At 43.6% G+C, this 25,864-nt stretch overlaps 1 protein-coding gene across 3 annotated transcripts in view; it reads left to right on the plus strand.

Moving 5' to 3' along the window:
• Positions 1 to 4,541: 4,541 nt before the first annotated feature.
• LOC142436598 (thyrotropin-releasing hormone-degrading ectoenzyme-like) overlaps positions 4,542 to 25,864 on the plus strand; it is a 256,222-nt gene continuing 234,899 nt past the window's right edge. For all 3 annotated transcript variants that reach the window (XM_075540156.1, XM_075540155.1, XM_075540157.1), the window contains exon 1: positions 4,542 to 5,459. In XM_075540156.1, coding sequence (XP_075396271.1) covers positions 4,558 to 5,459 — 902 coding nt within the window. In that variant the 5' untranslated portion in view covers positions 4,542 to 4,557. The remainder of the gene's footprint in view (positions 5,460 to 25,864) is intronic.

Here is a 25,864-nt window from a genome sequence, read left to right on the forward strand (position 1 = left end):
TTTCTGTTGTCACATGGCGGTAACCAGCTTCTCCATATTCATGTCAGCATGGTCCCCAATTGCGTGTGGTCTGCAGGAACTCAGCCCTCACAGCACACGCATTGACCCTGTTTGACTGCCAGTTTGGGGAAGGTTTGATCCTTCCTCTCTGCTCCACTACTCCATTACATAGATGGCTTAAAGAACAGAGATTGTCTTGAAGTTAGTTGTGGAGGTTAGGAGTTCAAATCCAGGGTATTGGAAGAACCATGCTCCCTCAGCTCTAGAGCAAGATCTTTCCTTTCCTCTTCCAGTTTCCGCAGGCTCTGGGCGCTTCTCAGTGACTGGGCTTTGAAATGCATCTTTACATGGTGGCCCTCTTCCTCCAGTGACTTTATCCTCTCGCCTGCTCTCCTCTTTTAGAAACCGTCTCTCAGATGGAATCAGAGTCCTCTCTCATTCCTAAGTGACAAACCTCATTTCCAAACAGGGTCACATTTCGATACAAGGATGAGGGCTTCCACCTTTTCTTTTGAGGGGGCACAATTCAATCCATATCATATTTGCTATTAAACATTTTATAGTGTCTCTTTACCCATTAAAAAGGTAAAAATTAAACATTTCTCAATGGAGATAATTGAGAAATCTATTGAAAGCAGAGAGGGTAATATATCAGTTTCTAAGTCTTTCATAAAAGTTAAGAACTAGTAGCGTTTGCCTAGTCCCAATTCTCCACAGTCAGTCACCCCCAAAACTGAGCTCATTCAGTCACTGGACTTAGGTTGTGTAAGCAGCTGGGGCTGACTCGGGCTCTATCTAGCTCTTTCTCCTGAGCAACAGCTGCTTCTGGATGAGAAGCAGTAATCGCACTTGAAGGGGCCGAGAATCCAAGGGCACTTAAATTGCACCTCACCATACAAACCAGTTTCCAAAGGAGAGCAAAAAGAGCTCAGGTGTAAACAATTAAAGCATAAAGTCTCTGCTCTGAAGCCAGCACATTCACGAAAGGCAGTTCATTTTGATCATTTACAGGGACAAGGTGAAGTATAAATTTAATTAAAAATAACTTCTCTTTGGACTCATGAATATTAAATATTCAGACTGTTTCCATTTTTACAAGTCAACTAGGGCCACAAAATTGACTTCACTGGAAAAATCATAATATTATTCAAACAAATAAATGTGTTTCTGAGAAAAAACATCATGTACTTGGAAAGCTCGATATTTCCCTAGGGAAATGCATGGCTCCAGAACTGGCCCAGTCAAAAGTGTCTTTATCCCAGTGGCTCACAACACAGAAGGCCCATAACACCAATATTCCTTGGTAGAAATATCAGGGTATTATTTCTTGATATTTTTGTTGGACACACAATCTAACAGAAACACAGGATAGAAATAGCAGGTTCTAAGAAGATATTACTATTTTTCCAAAGACCCTGCTTCTGAGGGTGAGGGTGCTAAAACACTTTCAGAAAACACAACACCATAAAATCAAACAAAACCTCACTTGGATGCTTTTATAACATTGATATGAAAGGCAGAAATATCCATACACTTGACCTTGATAGTCAATTTATTGAGTGAGGCTACATTTGGGGAATCAGTGCATTAAGAGGTCATGTCCAGTCTACTTGAATTTCAAAAAAATCATTTATTAATTCAGTCACATTTAGTAAAGCCTTTACTAATTGGTACATATATATTCTTTATCTCAAAATATCTGAGAGTTTCCTTGTTGTAGCACTGAAAAGAACATGAACACATTGAAAAGGCATAAAGAACGGAAATGTGCCCCATCTTTTCATGACGACTAGCAATACTGAGTGTGTAAACTTCTTCATTAGGTGGCGGCTGTCAGACCCCAGCGAATGGTTCCAGACCTTTCTGATCATCAACGTGTGATGAATCCATGGACTTCAGATCAATAACCTGAATTGGCAGATTAAAACATGAGGTCAGGTGATCTGAGAAGGGTCCCACCATTCCGTTCCCCTGCTGTGTGATGCTATGAAAGCAAAATAGGTAACGCTGCGCCTTGCTTCTTCCAATGCATTTAGCCAGATACATATGGGCAGCAAGAGCACAGCGATGTAAAAACAGAGCAGAAAAAAGTAACTTGAACAGAATGTGGCATTTTCCCTTGGTTTTGCTAACGGCCCACATACAACATGCTTTTAAAAAGCCACCCTAGAACATTTTCTCTTCATCATTTTCAAGCAGCTTAAATGGACATTTAGAATGTATAGCACTGGGCATATATTCCATCTGGGAAAAATGGAAAAGAGATTTAGCACGATGGGCTGCATTTCTATAATTGTTGTTAGGACAAAGTTGATGTGTACTTGATCTCTTGTCTTTTGGTCATATTTTAAGGTCATCGTACCTTTTCAGCTCTGCAGTAGCACTACATGTTGCTTTTTGTAAGGAAAATAATTTTGAACATAATCAGTACACTTTATATTTAATTATAAATATCGATTCATTTTAAATGCCTTGAGGATTTGAAGACTTGAAAGACACATATAAGAGGAATTCTCTCATTCTCTTTATATTGTGAAAACTATTTTTATGGACTCTAAAGCCAGTAACACTTCGCTTTATTAAACACCAGTCCCCTGCCTCCTGGATGTTAATTTTATTGGGGCTGTCCTCTGAATATTCTTCCAATTCGAGCTATTCCTGCACAGCCCATGCACACTCATAGAAACTCTGCACCACCGTTCAGAACTTCCCCGTGCAGACATGTGTCCACAGCCAGCCAACGCCGCTCCGTGCCTTGATAAATATTGGCCTATTATAACCATTCTTAACAAAGTTTATTTCCAAACACATTTTTGTAACAATCTTCAAGATAACACCGAAAAACTGCACAAGAGTCATCTTGACTGGGTGAAGCGGGGAAAAAATGCCGACCAATTATAGCATTGCTTTGTTTACTCCTCCAGCAAGTCTGAAGTATTGGGGCTCTGAACCCTGTTGTTCTGTCTCAAGTATATGGTCCTGGATGTTATGTTTAGGTATTATGTTTTTATCATTTCTCAACTCTAAAGATACGGGAGGGAAATTCTCTCTCTAGCTTGTACAGCCAGAGGACTCCAATGCTTCCTTGCTAACCACAATTTAGTACTGCACACCTGCACACATCATACTGTATAATATATGTCGACAGTCTATGGAGAATTTATCTCAATTTACATACAGCTCTCCAAATCCTCTGGTGAGCCTGATGTGAAATCTGAGACAGGCCAAATCTCCCCAACAGGATCTTCTTTTCCTCCAGGGGGTTCACCTCCTAAGGCAATACAGATCCTTGGACAGCGCGGTGGGGCTCGAGATTCCGTGAGAGGAGTGGCTGCGGGGCTTGTTTCGCTGAAGATTTACAATGTAGTTCTTGCAGGCGGCTCAGCAACCCCCTCTGTGGCCGTGGGTGTCTGCTGTGACAGAGCGGGGAAAAGCTCTCTAATCTCCCGTGCCTGCCTCTGCCTTTCAGCCGCTCCCCTCTCCTGCCTTCCCTGCCGCCCAGCGCTCTCGCCTCCTTTGCCTTTCTAGGGGAGGGGGGGGATATTCGGGTGGGGTGGGGGTGGGGTAATAGGTGTTCAGTCCCTGAAGGCAGCTAGAGTAGCTTTGGCAATATAGACCCGAGCCTGTGTGTGCGCGCGCACACACACACACACACACGCACACACACACACACACACACACTCACTCACTCCAGCTCTCCCCACGGGGATACCAAGCCAGCCCGAAGCTCCAGCTACCTGCAGGGGGTGGCCCGGCCGGGCGCTCAGCGCTTACTTGCCATCTGCGGAGGGCAGAGCCACATCCAAACCAGGGAGGGCGGTTGGCTGTCCGGTTGGCAAGCTGGAGACGTTGGCCGCCACCGCGGCTTAAAGTGTCCAGGGTGGCGAAGAAGGAGTCTCCAGGGCAGATTCCCGGAAGGGCTCCGAAGCTCCCGGACTTCCTCCGGCGGCGGCGCTCCAGTCGGTCCCTCCTGGCCATCCTCTCGGGCCCTTCTGCGGGGTGCTGGTCTGGGGCGCCCCGGGGCCGCCGCCGCCGCCGCCAGCGCAGCCCACCCGGAGGAGCACTGAACGCCCCGGCGACACCGGAGTGGGGGGCGAAAGCGGGAGCCCTAACTTCCCCCCGCGGGACCCTCGCTCGGCGTCCGCCTCGCAGTGGCTCGCAGCCCGGGGCCGGCGGACGGGCTCCCGCGGAGAGCGCGGCGCAGGGGAGGGCCCGGCGGGAGCGGCGGCCGCGCAGGGGGCGCCCGGACCCCGCCCAGGAAGTAGCGCGCCGGCGGCCGGCGGCGGCGCCTTCCAAGTTGGGCGCGTCCGCGAGCCCGCCCCGGGCGGCCCGGCCCGGGGGGGGGGGGGAGGCGGGGCTCCCGGGGGCAGTCGGGGCGGCCCGCGCCCCGGGCCGGCGCCCGTCCTGCGAGAGCGCGGGCCGGAGGCTCCCGGCTGCCAGGCGGCGTCGCGCCGCGGGCCCGCGTGCGCTGCCGGATGCCCGCGCCGGAGGGGCTCGGGGCGCCCGCCCGCGGGGGGTGCTGGGGAGGGCGGGGGAGGAGGCGGAGGAGGCGGCGTGATGGCCCTGGACGGCGAGCGGGGGGAGCAGGAGGAGGAGAAGGAAAAGAAGAAGAAGAAAAAGAAGAGGAGGAAGAAGAAGAGGGCAGAGGAGGGGGCCGCGGAGAGCCGCTCACCTTCGCAGGCCACCATGGGGGAGGCCGCCGCCGCCGCGCCCCGGCCGGGCGGCAGGGGGCCCTCGGACCCGTGGGCGGACTCGGTGGGCGTGCGACCCCGCACCACGGAGCGCCACATCACGGTGCACAAACGGCTCGTGCTGGCCTTCGCCGTGTCCCTCGTGGCGCTGCTCGCCGTCACCATGCTCGCCGTGCTGCTCAGCTTGCGGTTCGACGAGTGCGGCGCGCCCGGCGCCGACGGCGGCCCCGCGGGCTCCCCCGCGCGTGACCGCAACGCCAGCCTCCCGGGAGCCGCCCCGCGCAACCACCCCGCGGGCGAGGGCTCGGCGCCGTCCGAAGCGGCCGGCCAGGCGACGCCGGCGACCCCGTCCGCCCGGCCACCATCGGAGGAGGAGCGCGAGCCGCGGCGCCCCTGGACCCAGTTGCGCTTGTCGGGCCACCTCAAGCCGCTGCACTACAATCTGATGCTCACCGCCTTCATGGAGAACTTCACCTTCGCCGGCGAGGTGAACGTGGAGATAGCGTGCCGGAACGCCACCCGCTACGTCGTGCTGCACGCCTCCCGGGTGGCCGTCGAGAAGGTGCAGGTGGCCGAGGACCGCGTGGCTGGGGCCGTGCCCGTGGCCGGCTTTTTCCTCTACCCACAGACCCAGGTCTTGGTGGTGGTGCTGAACCGGACCTTGGACGCCCAGAGGAATTACAACCTGAAGATCATCTACAATGCCCTCATTGAAAACGAGCTCCTGGGCTTCTTCCGCAGCTCCTATGTGCTCCACGGGGAGAGAAGGTAGGGAGGGGCGGGGCCCCGCGGCGCGGGACCCTCAGGACCCTCTGGGCTGCCTGCCACCCACCCCCCAGACTCGGTCCCATTCCCTCTGGGAAGCAAGGGGTGGCGGCGTAAAGTCACCAGCCCAAACCCTCTACTCCCCAAAGCCCAAAGCCCGTCCCCAAAGCCCGTCTGCTCCGCAAACTCACTCACTCACTCAGTGCCAAACAGGGAATTCCGCCCCCCTTGCATAGTTGGGACCTTCTCCTGGGGTAAGCTTGCTGGGCCTTAGAATAGATTCCCACTCCCAGTGCTGCTGCTTTTCTAAGGGGTATGTGTAATTTGAGCGATGCCAGATTGACAGTAAAAGGCTAACAAGTTATCCTCTAAAGAAAATGACTGAGCGCTTAAGGCCAACATAGCAGAGCCTCTCCGTTAAGGTATTGGCAAATTCCTCTTACCAGGTCCACCCTGTCTGACTCTTCGTCCCCTGGCAAACGCTTGGCAGAAGATGGGCTTTGGCTGCGTAAAGTTTTCTAAAAGTAGAACGTCAAGTTCACAGCCCTGCCTAGTACAGCTCAAGGCCGGAGAGGCTGGAGGGGTGGTTGGCATGGTACACGCTGCCAAGAGTGCCCCGCCGCCGGGAGCTGCAGTTTGAGGATCAAGGCATGGTCATTCCAGTGGCTTTTCCTAGAGTTATTGCCTCTGGAGATGTCTCTAGTGGTGAAGGGGGAGAAAACACGGCTAGTTAGTCTTCAAAGCCGAGTGCCTTTGATGCCTTTTAGATTGGTCAGTATTCTACTTATTAGTGCCTTAAAAAACTTTCCTTCACTTGTTTAGAGTTTGTGCTTAAGAATCCAACAGAACAGGTGCGAATTGCACCAGTTCCTCCAAAACTTTATGGTTTGGTGAAGTTGTTTAATTTAGCTAAGCCAATATTTCTGAACCTGATGACCTCTATCTAAGTTCTATCAACCCCACAGCAGCCCTGTAGGATAGGAGCTGATATCCCGAGTTTGACAGATGGGAAAAGGGGAGCATCGGGAAGTCAGGTATCTTGACTGTGATTACATGATGAACCGACAAAGCAGGGATTTGAGTTCAGGCAGCAAGGCTTGGTAGAGCCCATATATATCCCCTGACTTGGGAATAATAACAATAATAAATCCATAATGATACCATACTCTCACAGTATTGCATCAGGTGCCCATGACTCATTCACTTCCAGAGACTCAAGTCTGACTCACAGAGACCCTGCAGGACAGAGTAGACGGAGTAGAACTGCTCCTGTGAGTTCATGAGTTCATGAGACTGTAACTGTGTACCAGAGTAGAAAGCCCTGTCTGTCTGTCTCCTCAGAGCACTGATTCGAACCGTTGACCTAGTGTTTAGCAGACCAATGAGTGAGTACCATGCCACCAGGGCTCCTAGGTGCCTATGAGTAAATGTGTTAAACAACACTCGACCACGTGCGGGGAATATAATCTACCATAAATAAGTGTCTGGTAGTACGAGGTTCTTAGGTATATTTTAATGAAAGAATAAGATTCTTGCTCTTCCCCTGACTCATTGCGTTTAAAGCAAATGATTACTTAAATGACTAGAACAGGTGAGAGTTAAAAAATAACAAAGTAGTAGAAACATAACAAACTTAAAAATGCAAACAACTTGATTAAAGGTGTGCTGGAAATGACTGATGGGAGATCCCCAGTGATTCTCACAACGGCAAAAACGAAGGCTCAGCAGTCCAGCGCACTTGGGATCCCCAGGCTTGTCAGTGAAGAGCTGAGTTTGAACTCTGGTTTTCTGATCCCTAGACCTGAGCTTATGGTGCCTGGAAACTCTCAAGAGAAACTGCTAGTCTCTCAGAGACGGGAACTTCACCAAAGTTCTGTTTTATGAGGTCACGTTATATAAATAAAATACCGAAATGCCTCAATAGTTGCATGATAGTTAAGGTCTCCCATAAATTAGTCACTTGATAAATCGTAGCATTAGGTATGGATAATTTAAACCCCTTTCCATCATTTTCCCATATATTATAAAGAATATAGATTAACCATTAAAAACCCCACTATCATCAAATATGGGGAAAGGCATAGAAGGTATATCTTCATATGCTGAGAAAAAAGCTTATTATATCAAAATATCAATACTGTAAATTGCACATCACTACTGATAAATCTTGCTGCGGTAAAATAAATACCTCCAACTAATGCTGGTTTTTGAGCCATGCCAAAATATATTTGGTGGAACTGAGTTTGTTTTGGTCAGTGCTTTCAAATTAACAGGACTCCTAAAAAGACCAGATGTTTCTGCTTGACCCATAACTGATTTCTTATACCCCTGGTACATATTTGCATTTCAATGCACTCCTTCAGTTCTCCCTACAGATGTAAAGGGCTCAGTTGAAAGTTTAACCTAGTGCCCATGCAGCTAAACTCTCCTCTTGCCCCCCCCCCCCCCCCCGGAACTACAGGATTCTGTGTTCCTAAGAGTTCTGTTCCTTTTTCTTTAAGGCCATGTTAATTTGATCATGTATTGGATGTTTATGCTAGAGTTGATAAGACAATGAAAATGTAGTAAATTATTATAAAAAAATCATACCAGCGTTCCAGATATTAACTCTTGTTGTTGTTGTTGCTGTTACTATGGCTACTTAGACTAATAGCAGGAACTCAGTCAAAGTTGGACTTTTGTTAGTAATAATTTTATCACCTAAATGCAGTGTAAATAACATTTAAAAACCCCATTCTCCAAAAGGACACAGGGGCAAGCTCTGGGAAACCTGGTTTAAAATAAATATGGTTGCAAAGGAAATTAATGCCATTATCAAAGTATAGTGGCCTAGTCTATGTGACCGTAGTTACTGTTCTAAGTGCAGTGGATACTGGCCATACCTACTCCCAGCCCACTGCCATCGAGTAGGTTTTGGCTCGCAGTGACCCTATGGGACAGAACAGAACCGCCCGAGAGGTTTCCAAAGCTGAACTCTTCACAGAAGCAGACTGCCACGTCTTTTATTTCCACGGGGCAGTTGGTGGGTTCGAACCACTGACGTCTCGCTTTGCAGCAGAGCAGTTTAAGCAGTGGACCATCAGGGATTTTATTTTGGATATAGAGGAACATGTTCTTCTTTTGCATCTATAATCATTTTATAGAAATCTTTAGATGCTTTTTGATGTTCTTATGGCCATTTCAAGGCTATACAGGTTAGATCATTTCGTGAAAGGAAATCCAAGACACCTCGTTTTCTCTCTGTCTTCAAAATTTGGTGTTTGATTTGATTTGAGTCACTTAGCACGTGGGGCAGGTACCGGAGGTGCTTTCTTCGGGCATGCTCCCTTGCAGCGGTGGTTCTCACCTTCCGACAGTTCCTCATCTGGTGGTGACCCCCCAACCATAACAATATTTTCGTTGCTACTTCATAATCATAGTTTGCTACCGTTATGAATTGGGCGACCCCTGTGAAAGGTTCCTTTGACCCCCACAGGTTGAGAACCACTGCTATAAAGTATCTTAAAATTGTTCTCAGTCCCACTCATCTGTACTTGTTGCTAAAGGTTTAAAATCAGACACACCAATTATTTAGATGTGACTTTTTATGAGTTAAGAATCTAAGTAATTAGTAAACATTTGAAAATTTGACTTCATAATTTTTATGTAGAAAAATAAAATAGCACACTATCAGAGAGTATCAAAGGTCAATTGGAAAAAACTTTTAGTTTGTATAATCTAAAAATGCCAAGATCAGTAAAACGGAAAACAAAATTGCCATAGGGAGTTCTTATTTAATACTGTGGAAATCTGATTTCAAAACCAGTCTCGCTTCTTCTGTCACCCTTTGAAAATTCAATCTGTTTTCTTTCTCCTGCCTTTCTTTTTTTATTACTGGAAACAGATAGGAATGACATTTATCAACCCTTACCAGCTGGAAGGAGTGAAAGTTTAGCTTCAGAATCTTGAGTGGGGGATAGTCATGTGAAATCCAGGTGGCCATTACAGAGCCGAAGATGAAACTCCTTCCTTTGGGATGAGAGCGATGAAGTTGAGTAGTGTCTTTGTAAACCCCAGCTGAATGACAGCAGCGCCTCAAGGTGGCACGTTTGAGACATCAGCCATATCCTCAGTACCTGCTTATTAAGCTACCTACTCCCTCCCTCCCCCCCCCCACCAGGCACTGCCCTGAGTAATCGGAAAGATAAAAAGCAGTCCAAGGTCCCACTGGTACAGAGATCGGACATGCAGCCTTCAGATAGACTTCAAGCCTGCAGACACGATTTGTTTACCTAACCCCCAAACAGCTTAATGTTATTTTTCTGATTAGCTGTAAAAGTTTAGAAATTGAGGGATTACATAGAAAAGTATTTATTTCTGGCCTTTTGGAAAATTGGAAAATCTTGTACCACTGGGCTTACATTCTAGCTTGGCAGTATTTGTCTTCATTTATTACTTCAACAGTTATTTATTGAATGTCCTCTGTGAGAGTCAGGCAGTTTCATAGGCTCTAGGGTCTAGAAATAAAGTGAACAAAATCACATTGTCAGGAAGCTTTTATACTTCTTAAGTTTGTGATTGACCCATTTACAAGTGACATTTGCTTCCATGTGTAACTTAATCTAGACCACTTCTGCATCTTTGTACCTAGTCTACTTCACCTTTTTCAATCAAGTGGCTATTTGGATTTTCAACCCTTGCTTGGGCCATAATTCACCAGGGAGGCCAATAATAAGGACCAGGAAAAAGAGGAATATGAATAAGAAAATCAACAAGTTCACTAATTGTGAATTAATGACAGTAGCATTCACTAACTGTCAAGTGTAACCTGTAGAGAATAAGTTTCTTGTACATAATGAGTCCAAGAGAGTTTAGAAGAGGGAGAAATTTCTGTGAGTTAGAGTCTAGAGATCTACTTTATAAAAGAAACATGATTTGGTATTCACTTAAATAATATTATAAAGAAAAGTCATAGAAATGGGGAGGTCTGTGGGAGAAAGTATAGTATTCTTGTTATAAATAGATCTGAGAATTTAGATTTCGTTTCTCTGTGTAACATGGGTTAATTACTTAACCTCTCTTTAATTCACATTTTTAAAACTAGAAATACAAATTCTTCATTTACATTGTTTTCCTGGTTACTATTGTGATAAAACAAACCATCCCAAAGCTTAGTGGCAGATAGAAACCACTTTGCTATACTGAAGCTCTCCTTTAATGGATCAGGAATTTTGGACAGGAAAGAGGCAGGCTAGCCTGCACTCTATGATGAGAGGTGACTCCGTGTAGGTTCTTTTGTTGTGTCTGTGGGATTGGTGCTGGCACGCTCGTGGAACTCACCTGCTGCTCATTGTGGGTACTCTCTTTGGAACGCAGTGTGGCCTGGCCTTCTAACTCACGTGGTGATCTCCGAATGGCTGGTTTTCTTACACGGTACTTCAGGGCTCTGTAGGGGAGTTCTTACATGGTACTTCAGGCCTGTGTTCTTACATGGTACTTCAGGGCTCCGAAGGGGGGTGTTCTGAAAGAACTAGGTGGAGACTGTGGCCTTTACCGGCATCCTTACGGGTTGCTCAGTATCACATACATAATATCTCCTAATTATAAGTGGGTCATTAAGGATGGCCCTGATTCATTAGAAGAGAAAGTGTACCTCACCTCTTGATAGGAAAAGAGTCAACAGCTTATGGAAGTGTTTTAAATGTATATTATTTGCTCTCTGGTCCTAAAGAATTTTATCCACCCCTGTACGAATTTCCGCTGACCCTTCAGAGAGAGCAAACCACCAATAGGCCTCCTCCTATTACAACTCAAGCTCAAGCTTGAGGTCCAGGATCTTACCCTGCCCAGCTGCCACTCGGGGTTTGTCTCTTATGTGTACTTCCTCTACTCTGAAGACCATCAAGTCAGAAGACAAGTTGTTTCCCCCTGCACATCCAGTGTGCAGTAATAAAACAGGCATACGGTGATTACAGCAGCCATTTTCATGAAAATACGGAGAAAATAGGAGGATACAGACGTCACTGGCCGATGGCAGTTCTCCAATTCAGTTGAGCCCCTGCCGCCAATTCCTTTATTATGGCTCTTTTCGACTCCTTGAGAGTTGTTCTCCCTGATACGTGACCTTCCTTGCTGGGGCCTTTATATTTCATTCTAAATCTTCCTTTCTCTACATTTAAAAGGCAGTTTGCTCAATTCATTGACATCGGCTTTATTCTTCAGTTGTATAACCAGTCTCACTATTTTTTTCATAATCACTCCACCACTATTTATATAAACTTACTGCTCCTTAAGTTTCTTGCCTGATCTTTCTGGATGCTGTTGTTGATTCGATCCAAATGCCTGAGAGCAGTGCTCAAGGCACACATTGCTAATTAAGCTGAACTTGTAACAAGGGGTAATAGAGAGCTCATGGTCTCCTCTGTTGAGGAGAGTTTCTTGAATTAATTAATAAGCCTCATGTGATTGATTGCAATTTAATTTACATTTGGACCATAATTTCCCCTTTAGATGTTTTCTTCTTTTATTAAAATTCCACTGTGTTGTATGTTGGAATGAATCAAACTGTTACTTATCCGCAAAAGATGAGCTGTGAGCAGGACGTATAAATGTCAGCAGGAGAGACTGCCACATTTCTATTAATCCAAACTGTGGCATTTTGAAAGATAGAGCATAGGTTTATGATTGACTTACACATCATGAAAGAATATGAGTATATAATTCAGGTACTAAAACTTTGATCATTGTAAAACATTCAGTTGATTCTCCAAAAAAGTTGTTTACCATTTGATGATTTGTCAGTAAACTCAGGAAAACTTATGCAGACAACAACCAGTAGATTGTGGTTGGTGTTGAATAACCTTCTCAGTTTGTTTCAGTGCAGGGTTGGGAAGCAAGGCTTCTGTTTTATTGTTTCGTTTCTATTGCTGGGAATTCAAGCAGTTGTAATTCTTTTAAAAATGGTGGGTTTTTTATGTATCAACTGGTATCCACTCGATTAGACAAAATTACATGCACAAATCTCTTTGAGATGAGCCTTTCTTTACCTTCGGGGTCTGTAGAACAAGACCCTTATAATTCTTACCTATCCTATTATTTAAAAGACAAGGCTTGGAAGAGGCTTAATCGAAAGACTCCAACAGCCTGTTGTCACGTTGAAAAGGCCCGTTAGGGTCTTAATAAAGTCATACTCTAGCATTATCTTTAGATCAAGCTTTTCTTTTTTATTTGTTTGTTTGGGAATTAAATTCAATGCAGTATCTATTACAAAAGAGTCTTGCTTTTGAAGAGGAAAATGTGAATTTGCCAACTTAAAAAAAATTATTAAGTACTTTCATTGGGGCTCTTACAGCTCTTATCACAATCCATCCATCCATCCATTGTGTCAAGCACATTTGTACATATGTTGCCATCATCATTTTCAAAGCATTTTCTTTCTACTTGAGCCTTTGATATCAGCTCCTCATTTTTTCCCGCCCTCCCTCCCTCATGAACCCTTGATAAATTATAGTTTATTATTTTCATATATTACATAGTCCTCTGTCTCCCTTCACCCACTTTTCTGTTGGTTGTCCTCCTGGGATGGGATTGTATGTTGATTCTTGTGATCAATTCCCTTTTCTCCCCTACACACCCCGTATTCAACTGGTATCTCTAGTCTCATTATTGGTTCTGAGGGGTTTACCTGCCCTGGATTCCCTGTGTTATGGGCTCTTATCTGTAGCAGTGTATATGTTCTGGTCTAGTCAGATTTGTAAGGTAGAATTGAAGTCATGATAGTGGAGGGGAGGAAGCATTAAAGGCTCACAAGGAAGAGATGAGCCCGCCAGGGTGCAGTACAGCACCGATGAAACCTACAACTTTCTTCTAGTTCTTTAATGCTTCTCTCCCCGCTCACCCAACTAGATCATGTTTTCTAACCCTTTGATTTGAATATTTTTTTTCGGAGGCTGCTTTTACTTTAAGGATCTTAAGCCCTCTGTAGTCTGGGAAGGAAACACAATTTTAATTTAAAACCTAGAAAGTCCTGCTCGTTTATGGTTTAGCTACATTTTACTTGAAAACTGTAGAGATTGTTCTTAACGTGTGTGTGTGTGTGTGTGTGTGTGTGTGTGTTTCATGGCTAGTGAGTGATAAGCCAGGTCCAGACAGGCTCTCTGCTATCGAGGTGATGAAGACCCATAGCAGCTGCGGACAGGGTGGAACTGGCCCCGTGAGCTTCTGAGACCGTAACGCTTCAGAAGAGCAGAAAGCTCCACGTGTCTCCTGCAGAGTGCTTAGTGGTTTTGACTGCTCACTTTGTGATTAGCACCCCAGTGGGTCACCGCTACACTACCAGAGCTGCTGACGATCAGCCAGGTAGCACTGTCAGTACTCTTTCTGGAAGCTCCTTGGCTAGAAAAGAAGAGTGGAATGGGTTTCTTCTCCTTTCGCATACTGCAGACAACTGTAGAGCTAAACTTTCTGTGACCACACAAAAAGTTTGTCTTTTATTATGTTTCTACCCACATTTATCGTATTAGCCTCGAAGCCCTCATCAACAGTTTCCACTCATAGTCTTCTTATGTCTGAAGCTACGGCCATGTTTTAATTAAAAGCCCTTGTTACAGCAATGCTCCATGGATACAAATTTGCTTTGGCTGATTCTGCTGTAGAGCAAACCACTTGACAATATAATATACTTTTTATGGCACACACAGGTTCTTTGTGTGAGGGACTCAGATCGTTTTTGGAACGGAGCAATTTATCTCTGCTACATGATGTCTGGGGCCTTAGCTGGGAAGTGTCAGTGTTGGGATATCAAGATAATCTATAGCTGGAGGGCCCGAGCTGTCCAGCGGCCCCATCATCCACTGTCTAATGGGTGATGCCATTAGGACTTCACCTGGGGCTGGCAGCCGAGGGGTTTACATGTGGCCTCTCTCCGTCACTTGAGCGTCTTTGAAGCATGGGGATCACATGGTATTCACATGGTAGTTGGTCTTCTTAGCTATTGATTTCATTTTCCAAAGACACAAGTATAAAGAGATTTACATCATTTGTTCCTTGCATTATAAAATAGTTATGGAGAATTGCATTTGTCACTATATTTTTCTCTCTTGTTAGGAAGGTATTACCATTTCTAATGCAGCCATGTGTCAGTATTACTTTATTAATTTCAAGCTTAGGGTGACTCATGATCAATGGATGAGGCATAAACTCCATCTCTCAGTGAGAATAGAGTCAAAGAAGTTGTATAAATTTTCTCAAACTACCAAAAGTTTTTCTAAATATTAGAAGAGATTACATAAATAAAGGGAGTCCTGGTGGCTCAGTGTTTAAGTCTTGGTTGCTAACTAACCCATCAACTCCTTCTGTCAATATTTACAGCCTTTGAAACCTATGGAGTAATGCTACAGGGTCGCTGTGAGTCTGAATCGACTTGACAAAAATGAATTTATTTCAGTTTTATGGATATGAAATCGGAAGCACAGCATTTGGCACATAATACACTGATGATTATAAATCAATCTGTTCAGAAATTCTTTAATGAATTTGTGATATATACATTTAAGAGTTTAGATGTAAACTAGATTATAGAGGATCTTGATACCAGACCACTCGAGTATTTGTTTTATTCACTGAATAATTTAAAGCTACATAGAAAGCTAATACAAACTCATTGCTTTGAGTTGATTCCAACTGAGAGCAATCTTGTAAGACAGACTGTCTTAGGATTTCCAATGCTGTCATTTTTTTAAGTGTAAGAGAGAGCTTTATATCAAGACGTAATTATATTTCCAGCTAACATCCCAGCCTAGTACAGATCAAGTCCATAAATCTGATTCTACACCATAAGTCGAATACTAGTCCATAAATACCCCTTCAGAGTCGTGCAGCCACATGCAGTGAGGCAGAATGGAGGAAGATCACGGGCCGGTGGGGGTGGGTGCAGTCTTGTAGGTCAATAGTGGTAGACACATTCTGGGCTCTGGCTGCCATCAGCATGACTTGAAGTGGCTTGTCAACAGGAAGATGAAACGGAGAGTGTGTATGGCCTGCCTTCAAGGAGAAAGAGACAGGAAGAGGCTGGCCTCACAGAGCCATTTATCTCGGTCCTCCATTCAAGCTGTGACCTCATTAATACACTAAACTCCAGGTTCCTACAAGAACCATGTGGACACAAGAAAACCTAACTATCACAGTCCTCAACTTGGCACATATATACCATTCTTTAGTCAAATATAATTTTTTTAAAAAGGACAATAGTAAAATCATATTTGTGCTTAAAAGGAAAAAACTAAAATTCAGAAAATTCAAAATATTCCAGGCTTTTTAAACATAATATTCTATACACTCATAGAAACAAAACTATTCTATGCGTAATAATTGCAGTATGTGAATATCTACATCATAATCCTATCAAAATATTCTTTTCAAAAAAAGTTTCCTATCAAAATATTCTTATGAACATATTCCCATACCCATGGAAGTTTGTAAGCCAGCCATGTCATTACTTTGTCCTCCCTTTTTGGGTATCCAATTTCTATACTTCCCTCTTAGATCAACCCAGTGCTCTCAGGAGACCAGTGTGTTCTTTGGTGTGAAAACTCTGCGTTCCAGTTGGGAGCTAGTGAGTCTGCATCCACGAGCGAAGTCAAACCAGGACAGGCTGTTGCTGTAAGTGTCCTGGGCATTGACTGCCACACCTTTCTCCCGTGGAGCAGGTGGTGGCTTCCAATGGCAACCTGTTGGCCAGCTGCTAAGCACTTAACTGCCGTGCCACTGGGGTACCTTCAAAGCTGCATGTGTTTATTTATACTCTTGATAATCTGGTGCAGCTTTTATGGCACGAGGAGAGTTCACATAGGTAAGACTAAGTATTATCACTACTAAAGTCATTATAACTTAAAATGCATAGAACAAAGTGGATATGGAAGGGATTTTAAAGGAGGAATTGATAGGATTTGGATAGGGAAATAAAAAGTTGAGAAAGCAAAGATTGGCTTTAAAATTTAAAGTAATTACCAACACCAAATTTGCTGCCAGTGAGTCAGTTCTGACTATAGAAACCTTCTGTGGAGTTTCATAGGTTTTATAAATCTTTACAGGAACATACAGCCTCACCTTTGTCCTTCTGAGCAGCTGGTGGGTTTGAATTGCTGACTTTGAGGTTAGGAGCGTAATGCTTACCCAACAGCACACCAGGCCTCCTGTTTAAAGCAAAACCACTTTTTTTTTTCCTATCAGCATTTGTTGTGCATTTTGAACCAACTATTCACAGGCAATGTGGGTTTTCATTCTTCCTGGCCAATCCATTGGGCACATAAAGCACACTACCCAAATAACCCATTTGTTGCATTGTAACTTATTATACAGAATTTTATTAGTCACATTTTTTATTAGTAGCTAACAAAACTCCATCAAAGCTAAAGAAAAAGAGAATTTATTTTAGAAAGTGATTGAAGTCCACATCAAGGATGAACTTAGTGCTCGGGGCGCTGTGGGAACTTATGATTCCTATTTCAGCATGTGTTAGTTTCCTAGGCCATTGCAGCAAGTGGTCATTAAACTGAGTGGCCTAAAATAATAGGAATTTGCTTTCTCACCGTTCTGGAGACTAGAAGTTTGAAATTACACTTTCCCCAGGTTATATCCCTTCAAAGACTCTAGGGAAAGTCTGTGTTTTTTTGGGGGGGCGGGGGGGGGGCTCTTCTAGTTTTTTTCCCTTCCAATAGTCCTTGTCCTTCCACCGATTCATAAAGATACATTACTCCAGTCTGCCTTCAAGTTCTGGGTGTGTGTCTCTGTTTCTCTTCGCTTCTCCTTTTTCAAGGACACCATTCATTTAGAATGGATTATGACCCACTTCGTTGTGATCTGAATAATTGCAAGGAGCCCTGGTGGCTTAGTGGCTACACATTGGGTTGTCAACCACATGGTCAGCAGTTCGAGCCACCAGCTGTTGCTTGAGAGCACGACGTGCCTTCCTGCTGCGGTCAAGAGGTAAAGTATTGAAACTGCAAAGGGGGCAGCTCTACCCTACCCCATTGGGCACCATCAGTCAGAATTGATTGGATGGCGGTGGATTTTTAACTAATTACATCTGCAAAGACCCTGTTTCTAAGTAAGGTCACATTCACAGATACTGAGGAAAAGACTTGATGATCGCTTTCTGGGGACATACTTTAGCTCACAGAATAGGCCCTTCTAAATGCTGTTTCTGGTTCATTTTCTCTCTCTTACGGTGGCATTCTTCCTCTGTTCCTCGATGCAGACAGTGAACTATGACTGCCCATATTTTCAGGCTTTACATATTGCTGTGCACACTCCAAGAGAGGAAGTGACCTTTATAAAGTCCCCAATTAATAACAAGAGTATTGATTGCCTGTGTTTGAACTACTGATCATCCATGGTTGCTAGGTCTGGAAAGTACACATGTGAAGGGAGATTTTCAGAACATGATATCTTTTCCTGCATCCTTGCAAACGGGAGTGGGTGTTTCAAGAAATACATTTCTAAAGAAGGACTTCAGGAAGAAAACGCAAGTCCTAAAGCTTGCATTTTACATATTTTCACTTTGGATTGACTACAACAGAAACCATAAACCAAATATGCAGTGGTAGTATGTATACAATACACCCCCTGGAAAGTGTACACTTGCACATTCACACACGAATGTAAGGCACATTTCTTTTTTATGTTTATATATATACATATATATATGCACACATTTTAATCATTTTATTGGGGGCTCGTACAACTCTTCACAATCCATGCATCCATCCATTGTGTCAAGCACATTTTTATATTTGTTGCCATCATCATTCTCAAAACATTTGCTGTCTGCTTGAGCCCTTGGTATCAGCTCATTATTTGTTTCCCTCCCTCTCCACTCCCTCCTACCTCACGAACCCTTGATAATTTGTAAATTATTATTATTTTGTCTTATCTTACACTGTCCGACGTCTCCCTTTATCCACGTTTCTGTTGTCCATCCCCCAGGGATGAGGTTGCGTGTGATATGTTTATATTTTTAAATGATCTGTAAGGCACATTCTGATGGCCAGTTTTAGTGAAGAAATAATGTGTACATTTTTAAAAATTGAATTATTCTGTGTTATTTCCCATTGGAAGCAGAACTTAGGTCTTATTTTAATAAGAGAAATAGGTTAGTATATGGTTAGACTTATTTTTCAGTTGTCATAGAAAAAAAATCTATGTTTGATAACAAAAGTCTCTCTGTCATTAGCCTTTCTGTTTTGATTATATTGCACATGTAACAATGACCGCAGAGAGAAAAAGAAAGCAAACAGTAAGAAATGTGTTAGCTTGCAGCCTGTCTTGGAATGTAAGCAGAGACTTCCTGACAAACCCAGAAAGAGTTAGTCATCTTCCGAGATCCTCTTAAAGTACGTGGAGCATGCATATTTCCACAGATGTACAGCTGTCCATCGGCTGTTTGGCTGGCCTCTTTGGAGCGCCAAAGTCTGCACACTTTGAGGCAGGCTCCTTTGCTTACCCAGGTTTGTAGGTTCGGTTGTTCGTAGTGTATAAAAAATGGTAGGTACTTAGGGAGAGTCCACTTGGTGTTTGAATGGGGGAGTTCCTTTCAGAGAGGTCCCAATTTCAGGAGCTTCTAACTGTTTGGGGTAGTTAATATGTAGGACAGATACTTTCATTATTATTGCCTCTAAGGAATTTTCCAGGAAGATGTAGGTGAAATGAGATTCCAGAGAGAATACTGAGGAGACTGTCAAATGGAAAAATGGAACCAGCAAAGTCTAGACACTGAAGACGTCACTATCAAGAAGCATAAATCATCTTTGTTTTCTTTTTAGGAAAGGACTCTGTGTGGTCCTGTGGGGTGGGTCACTACCTTGCTGCCAACTATAAGGCTGGTAGTTCAAACCCACCAGCTGCTCTGCAGGAGAAACACGAGGGTACTGCTATCTAAAGATTTCCAGTCTCAGAAACTACGCAGGGTTGCTGTCTGTCAGAGCTCACCAGATGGCAATACGTTTGGGTTTGGTTCTTTTTGAGCATCGTCTCTAAGAATTGTTGACAGGCTGGTCATGCCAAATAGGCACTGAGCTGGCAGGCAGAGATCTGTGAGGTGGGTGCCTGCCTTGGGTCATCATCAGTAACTTGCCTCGGATGTGCGGGAGATGTGCCGAGTCAGGGTTAGCGCTCCAAGTGAGATCAGCATTGCTATCAACAGGTGAGATGACAAGGCCAGGGTTACTGGGTCCAGGAATTAGAGAATATAAAAAGAACACACATACTATGAAAACCTCAGTATATTTCACGGATGTGGTGAGAAAAGGACAGGTTCTGTGATGGATAGAATGTCTAATGGAGAAATGGTTCCAGCTATTGCTGACTCTGTCTTCCAGCCACCATTTCGCTGTCTGTCTGTCATTCTGTGGTGGCTTGTGTATGGCTGTGATGTGGAAGCTGTGCCACTGACATCTCAGATACCAGCAGGGTAACTCGGCGTGAACAAGTTTCAGGAGAGCATCCAGACTGAGAATGGACTCTGAAGGACTAGTCTGTCGTCCACTTCAGAGCGATTAGCCTCTGGAAAGACTATGGATAGCAGAAAACATTGTCAGTTACTAAAAACCCAAGTAACAGAAGCAAATCAAAAGCAAAAGATTATGCTGGAAGATAAGCCCCTCACATTGGAAGTAAAACTATTACTTGTGAAGAACTGCCTTCTCAGAGTAGAGGGGACCATCAGGCCTGGATGAAGTAAAGCCTGCAGGCCCTTCGTTTTCTGATGGGGCATTTCACTCAAAACAGGAAGAAGGTGTTGCGAATGTAAATGAGTACTTGGAACGTGGTTTGTACAAAGAATGCATCTAGGAAAATTGGAAGTCATTAAAAGTGAAAAGCACAAAAGATTGATATTCTAGGCACTGTTCAGCTGAAATAGTCTGATATTGGCTGTTTTGAATCAGAAAATTATGTATTTTATTTCCCACCAGCAAAATCGAAAGGAAAGGAAGGCATTGCTTTCATCATCCAAAGGAACATCAAGATATAGCGTGCAGTGCAGTGCTGTCTGTGATAGGACTCTATCGATCCACATTCACACAAATCCCACCAATACCACTATTTTTCAAATTTATGCACCAACCTCAAAAGGTAGTGATGAATAAATTAAAGAATGCAATCCAGATGCAATGGCAATTAATGGTAATTAGAATGGAAAAGTTGGAAAGAGAGGAAGGATTAGTAGTTGGAAAATATAGTCTTGGTGATAGAACTAAACTGGAGATCGCATGATAGAATTTTGCAAGACTTGTTAATAGAAAATAACTTCTTTTCAACACACAAAAGGTTGAAGACATGTAGACTTCTCTAGATGAAATACACAGAAATCAAGTTGACTACATCTGTGGATAGATGTGGAAAGAGACAATGGCAAAGTTGATTGACTATCAGCAGCTAAACCAGGCCAGAGGCTGATTGTGGAACAGACCATCAATTGCTCATATTTAAGTTTAGGTTGAAGCAGAAGAAAATTGAAAGAAGTCCCCCCAAGTCAAAGTATGACCTTGAGTATATTGCAGCTGAATTTTGAGAATATCCCAACAGATTTGACGCTGTGCCCCCTTAATTGCAGAAGACCAGATGAGCAGTGGAATGGCATCAAGAAAAATCTATAAAGAAACAAAACGTCATTAAAAATCTAAGAAGGAAAAAAAAATCAAAGTGGATGTCTGGAGAGACATACAAATTTGCTCTATTTGTAGAGTAACTAAAGCAAATGGAAGAAATGAAGAAGTATAATAACTAAATAGAATTTTTCAGGAGACAACTTGAGAAGAAAATATAAAATATGAAATCCGAAAAGAAAGACACCCTCAGCATATCTTAGACTGAAATAACTAAAGAAAAATTCAAGCCTCAACTTGTCATATTGAAAGATTCCATTGACAAAATACAGAACGTTACAGGAAGCATCAAAAGAAGATGGAAATAATATGCAGAATCCTTTACCAAAAATAACTCGTCAATAGTGAATCATGTCAAGAGGTGGTATATAAGCAAGAACCAGTGGTACTGAAGGAAGAAGTTTAAGCTACACAGAAAGCACTGAAAGACTTCAGGAATTGATGGAGTACCAATTGGAATGTTTCAACAAGCTGATGAAGAACAGGAAGCACTTAGTCCTTTATGCTGAGAATTTTGGAAGACAGCTTCTTGGCAAACTAACTGGAATCAATCCATCTTTCTACCCATTCTTAAGAACTGAGACCCAACAGAATGTGAAAATTATACAGCAATAAAATTGATATCACCTACATGTGAAATTTTGTTGAAGATCATTCAACAGTGTTGCAGCAGGACATTGACAGAGAGTTCCAGAAATTCCAGGAATTCCATAAGTTCTGTCTGGAATTCTGTCAGGAATTCTGGAAATTCTGTCAAGAGGATTTAGCGCCAGGGTTATCATTGCTGATGTCAATGGATCTTGCCTGAAATCAGAAAACACCACAAAGATGTTTACTTGTGTTTTGTTGACTGTGCAAAAGTGTTTGGCTGTGTGGATCATAGCACATGGGACCACGAACGGGCACACTGCATGCTTTGACATCAAGAAAGTTGTGCCCCAAGGTTGTATCCTCCCATCGTACCTTTTCAGTCTGCATGCCAAGGAGAAGAACGGAGACGCTGAGGAAGAATGCGGTATCACCATTGGAGGAAGGCTTGTTAGCGACTTGTGACTTGCAGATGACACACACCTTGCTGGCTGAAAGGGAGGGGAACCTGAAGCACTTGCTGATGAAGATCATGGATTGTCCCCTTCAGTCTGGATCACAACTCGATGTAAAGACAACCGAAACCCTCCCACTGGAGCAATAGGCAACATCCTGATAAGTAGAGGAAAGATCGAATTGTCAAGGATTTCATGTTGGTCGACTCCGCAATCGATGTTTATGGAAGCAGCCAGCAGAAATGCATTGTGGTCAGTAACTCTGCTGCACGAGACCTCTTTAAATTGGTGAAAAGCAAAGATGTTACTCTGGTGACGAAGGTGCTCCAGAACCAAGCATTGGGATTTTTAATCGACTTCTATGCATGTGAAAATTGGACATTGAAAAAGGAAAACTGAAGAAGAATCTGTGCATTTGAATTGTGGTGTTGTCAAGGAATATTTAAAATACCATGAGCTTCCAAAGGAACAGATAGATTTGTTTTGGAAGAATTACAGCCAGAATGCCCCTTAGAGGCAAGGACGGAGAGAAGTCCCATACTTTGGACGTGCTGTCAGGAGAGCTCAGTTCTTGGAAAGGTGCCCCATGCTTGTTTGAGTGAAGGGGCAGGTGGACGGACACAGTGGCTGCAACAGTAGGTGTAGACACACGAGCAACTGTGAGGTCGGCACAGGACTGGGCAGTGTTGTTTTGTTGTACGCACGGTCACGATGGATCAAGACTGATTGGAACATCAGTGTAAACAGTAACGTGACTTCAAAAGTATCCCTTATCCTTGAAGGGGTAGGAAAATGTATTCATGCATAGCATAGTTAAAATGATTTAGATAATGGGAGAGCTGTATTTATAAGACATTTTCAGATAGCAGTCACGGGTCACCTAATGCTTAACAACTCATCTTTCTGAGAGAAATACCCAGCACACTCTTGTGCCTATTTGCAAGTTTTATTAACCCAGAAATAGAGAGAGAGGAGATGCAGATTTTCAACCTTGGGGATTCACAAGACATACAGAGCCAGTTGTCTAGAGGACAAGATTTCTAGTACAACATATTAGTGTTGTAGAAATAATTAGTCCTAATGTCAAGAACGATAAAGAGGGAAGCCAACCTTCAGTGGGAGCCTATAGGGACATAAGTGAAAAATGGATTGGGTGGGATTGAAGAATATAAGTCAACATGAGACTAAACTGTAGTTTCATGAAATAGAGAGATGAAGTGGATAAGGTAGGAAGATTGTTATAGAGAGTTTTCTAGGTAAGGTAAGCAGATTTCTAAGTAAGCTGGAGGGATTTTAAGTTCTACTGCAAATTGGGTGAATTGGGGCAATGAAGATAAGAGTTCTGGAGTGTACATGGAGAGGTCAGATTAGAACAGACAGTATTATTGAGAAGGGATTGATAAGAAATCTGTAAGCTAGACTTCAGCTCCTTGAAGAAATGCACGGCCAGGGGGCTGGCGCAGAAAGGATTTGTGAATGCCGTGAACTCCATCCAATAAGAGAGAAGGTTTTCCATGAAGTAGAAGAGGAATAGCATAAAGCAGCAATTGAGGGAGCTGGGAATGTGCCCACCCCTGTCTGTCTCTGAGGGTAGGTGAACAAGCTGTTTTCAGTGGGCACAGAAAGGAAGAGGAGTCAGAGGATGAGAACTGTCGGAATGGTAGACTAGAGGGACATATTTGCAGAACAGGGGAGGAGTAAGCAGGCAACATTTCGTTAATGGAGGCGCTGACACAAGCATCAAGCCCCAAGGTTTCCATCGGGATATCGGTGTAATGGAGTGTGCCTCCGCAAATCGCCATCCCCTGGTGGCGGGCCTCGGCTGATGGTGGCTTCAGTGATGAACGATAATGGGTTTTGTTATATAATCCACAATTTATCAACAGCCTTAAGGCTTAGAAGCATATATATTGAGGAGCAGAATAGAAACTAAGGGAAAGAGCTTGAATTGAAAATCAAACGTACAAAACAGAAGAGTTCAATTAGTGTAGAGCATTCATGTTTATGGTGTGTTTAGATATGATAACGCGATAACGCGTGTGCTAGATTGTATAGCGCACAACCAGGTTATTCTCCTTCCTTGTACAAACTGGGAAATGATCCTTGGGGTCTTCCAGCAGGATTTCAGGTGTTTACAGAGGGGACCATCAGTTCCCTTGTCTTCTAGTGTAGTCTCGGCATATCTAGACTAAAGAATAGTTTGTGTCCTCCCTCTCACTCACTGCCATCCAGTTGAGTCCAACTCCTAGCGACTCTTTGGGACAGAGTCAGATAGCTCCTGTGGGTTTCTGAGACTGTAAATCTTCATGGGAGTAGAAAGCTGCATTATTCTCCTCGCTTGAATCCTTATCAGTTTTAAAAAAAGAGTCTTGGTTGCCCACTGTTAGGTACTCGGCTACATACTAACATGGTCAGCAATTTGAACCCACCAATTACTCTGGGGTGGAAAATGTGCCCCTCTGCTTCTTTTTTTGTATTTTATTTTATTTTATTAAAAAACATTTTATTAGGGGCTCATACAACTCTTCTCACAATCCATACATATACATACATCAATTGTATAAAACACATCTGTACATTCTTTGCCCTAATCATTTTCTTTTTTAATTTTTTTAAAATTTTAACAATTTATTAGGGGCTCATACAATTCTTATCACAGTTCATGCATATACATACATCAATTTTATAAAGCACATCTGTACAGTCCCTGCCCTAATCATTTTTTTCTCCTCTTTTCTCTTTTTACATTTTATTAGGGACCCATACAACTCTTATCACCATCCATACATATACATACATCAATTGTATAAAGCACATCCATACATTCCCTGCCCCAATCATTCTCAAAGCATTTGCTCTCCACTTAAGCCCCTTGCATCAGGTCCTCTTTTTTTTTTCCCCTCCCTCATGTGCCCTTGGTAATTTATACCTCGTTATTTTGTCATATCTTGCCCTATCCGGGCAGCGCGACTGTGTCTTGTTGGGTACATGCTGGCTAGATCAGGAAATAATGATTTAATGGCAATCGCGTGCTCATCTAAATGTGAGGGGTACCAAAGCTGGAACGGCGCTGGGCAGAGGGCAGCTCGTGTAGTCTGCATTGTTCCTGCTAGGAGAGCATGGAGCAACTCGCTCTGAGCGAGTTTACCCAGTGGTGTCCCCTGGGAAGGCTCTCTTTGGTTACAGGGAATTTTTTCTTAAAAGCAATTTAGCTCAAACCTCGGATTTTTTTTTTTTTTGTGACGGTTGATTTAAGAGAACAGTGTACGGCTGTGAAATTTTGTTTCCTGCTTGGGAAAAATGACACAGAAGCTGTTCTGATGTTGAGCACAGCTCATAAGGACAGTGTTATGGGAAATACTCAAGTGTATGAGTTGTTTTCTCATTTCAAAAAAAAGATGAAATGTCAGTTGATGACAAACCTCATTCTGGATGTCTGTCAACTTCCTGAATGGATGAAAATGTTGACTGCTAGTGCATTGGGAGTTCATTTCACCAGATCAGACTGTTAATCAAGCTTTCTATTTAGAGGTCTGAAAAGATTGCATAGCAGGGTGCAACAGAAAAGGCCTGATTTGTGGCAGAAGGGGACCGGTTTTGCCACCATGCCAATGCTCCTACTTACAGAGCTATCTCAATGTGCCAGTTTTGGGCAACAAAACAGCATGTCTGTCTTGTCTCGTGCCCCTTATTCACCGGGCCTCACTCTGTGCAACTCCTTTTT

The sequence above is a fragment of the Tenrec ecaudatus genome, unplaced genomic scaffold (assembly GCF_050624435.1).
Source record: "Tenrec ecaudatus isolate mTenEca1 unplaced genomic scaffold, mTenEca1.hap1 Scaffold_442, whole genome shotgun sequence".
NCBI classification, from domain to species: domain Eukaryota; kingdom Metazoa; phylum Chordata; class Mammalia; order Afrosoricida; family Tenrecidae; genus Tenrec; species Tenrec ecaudatus.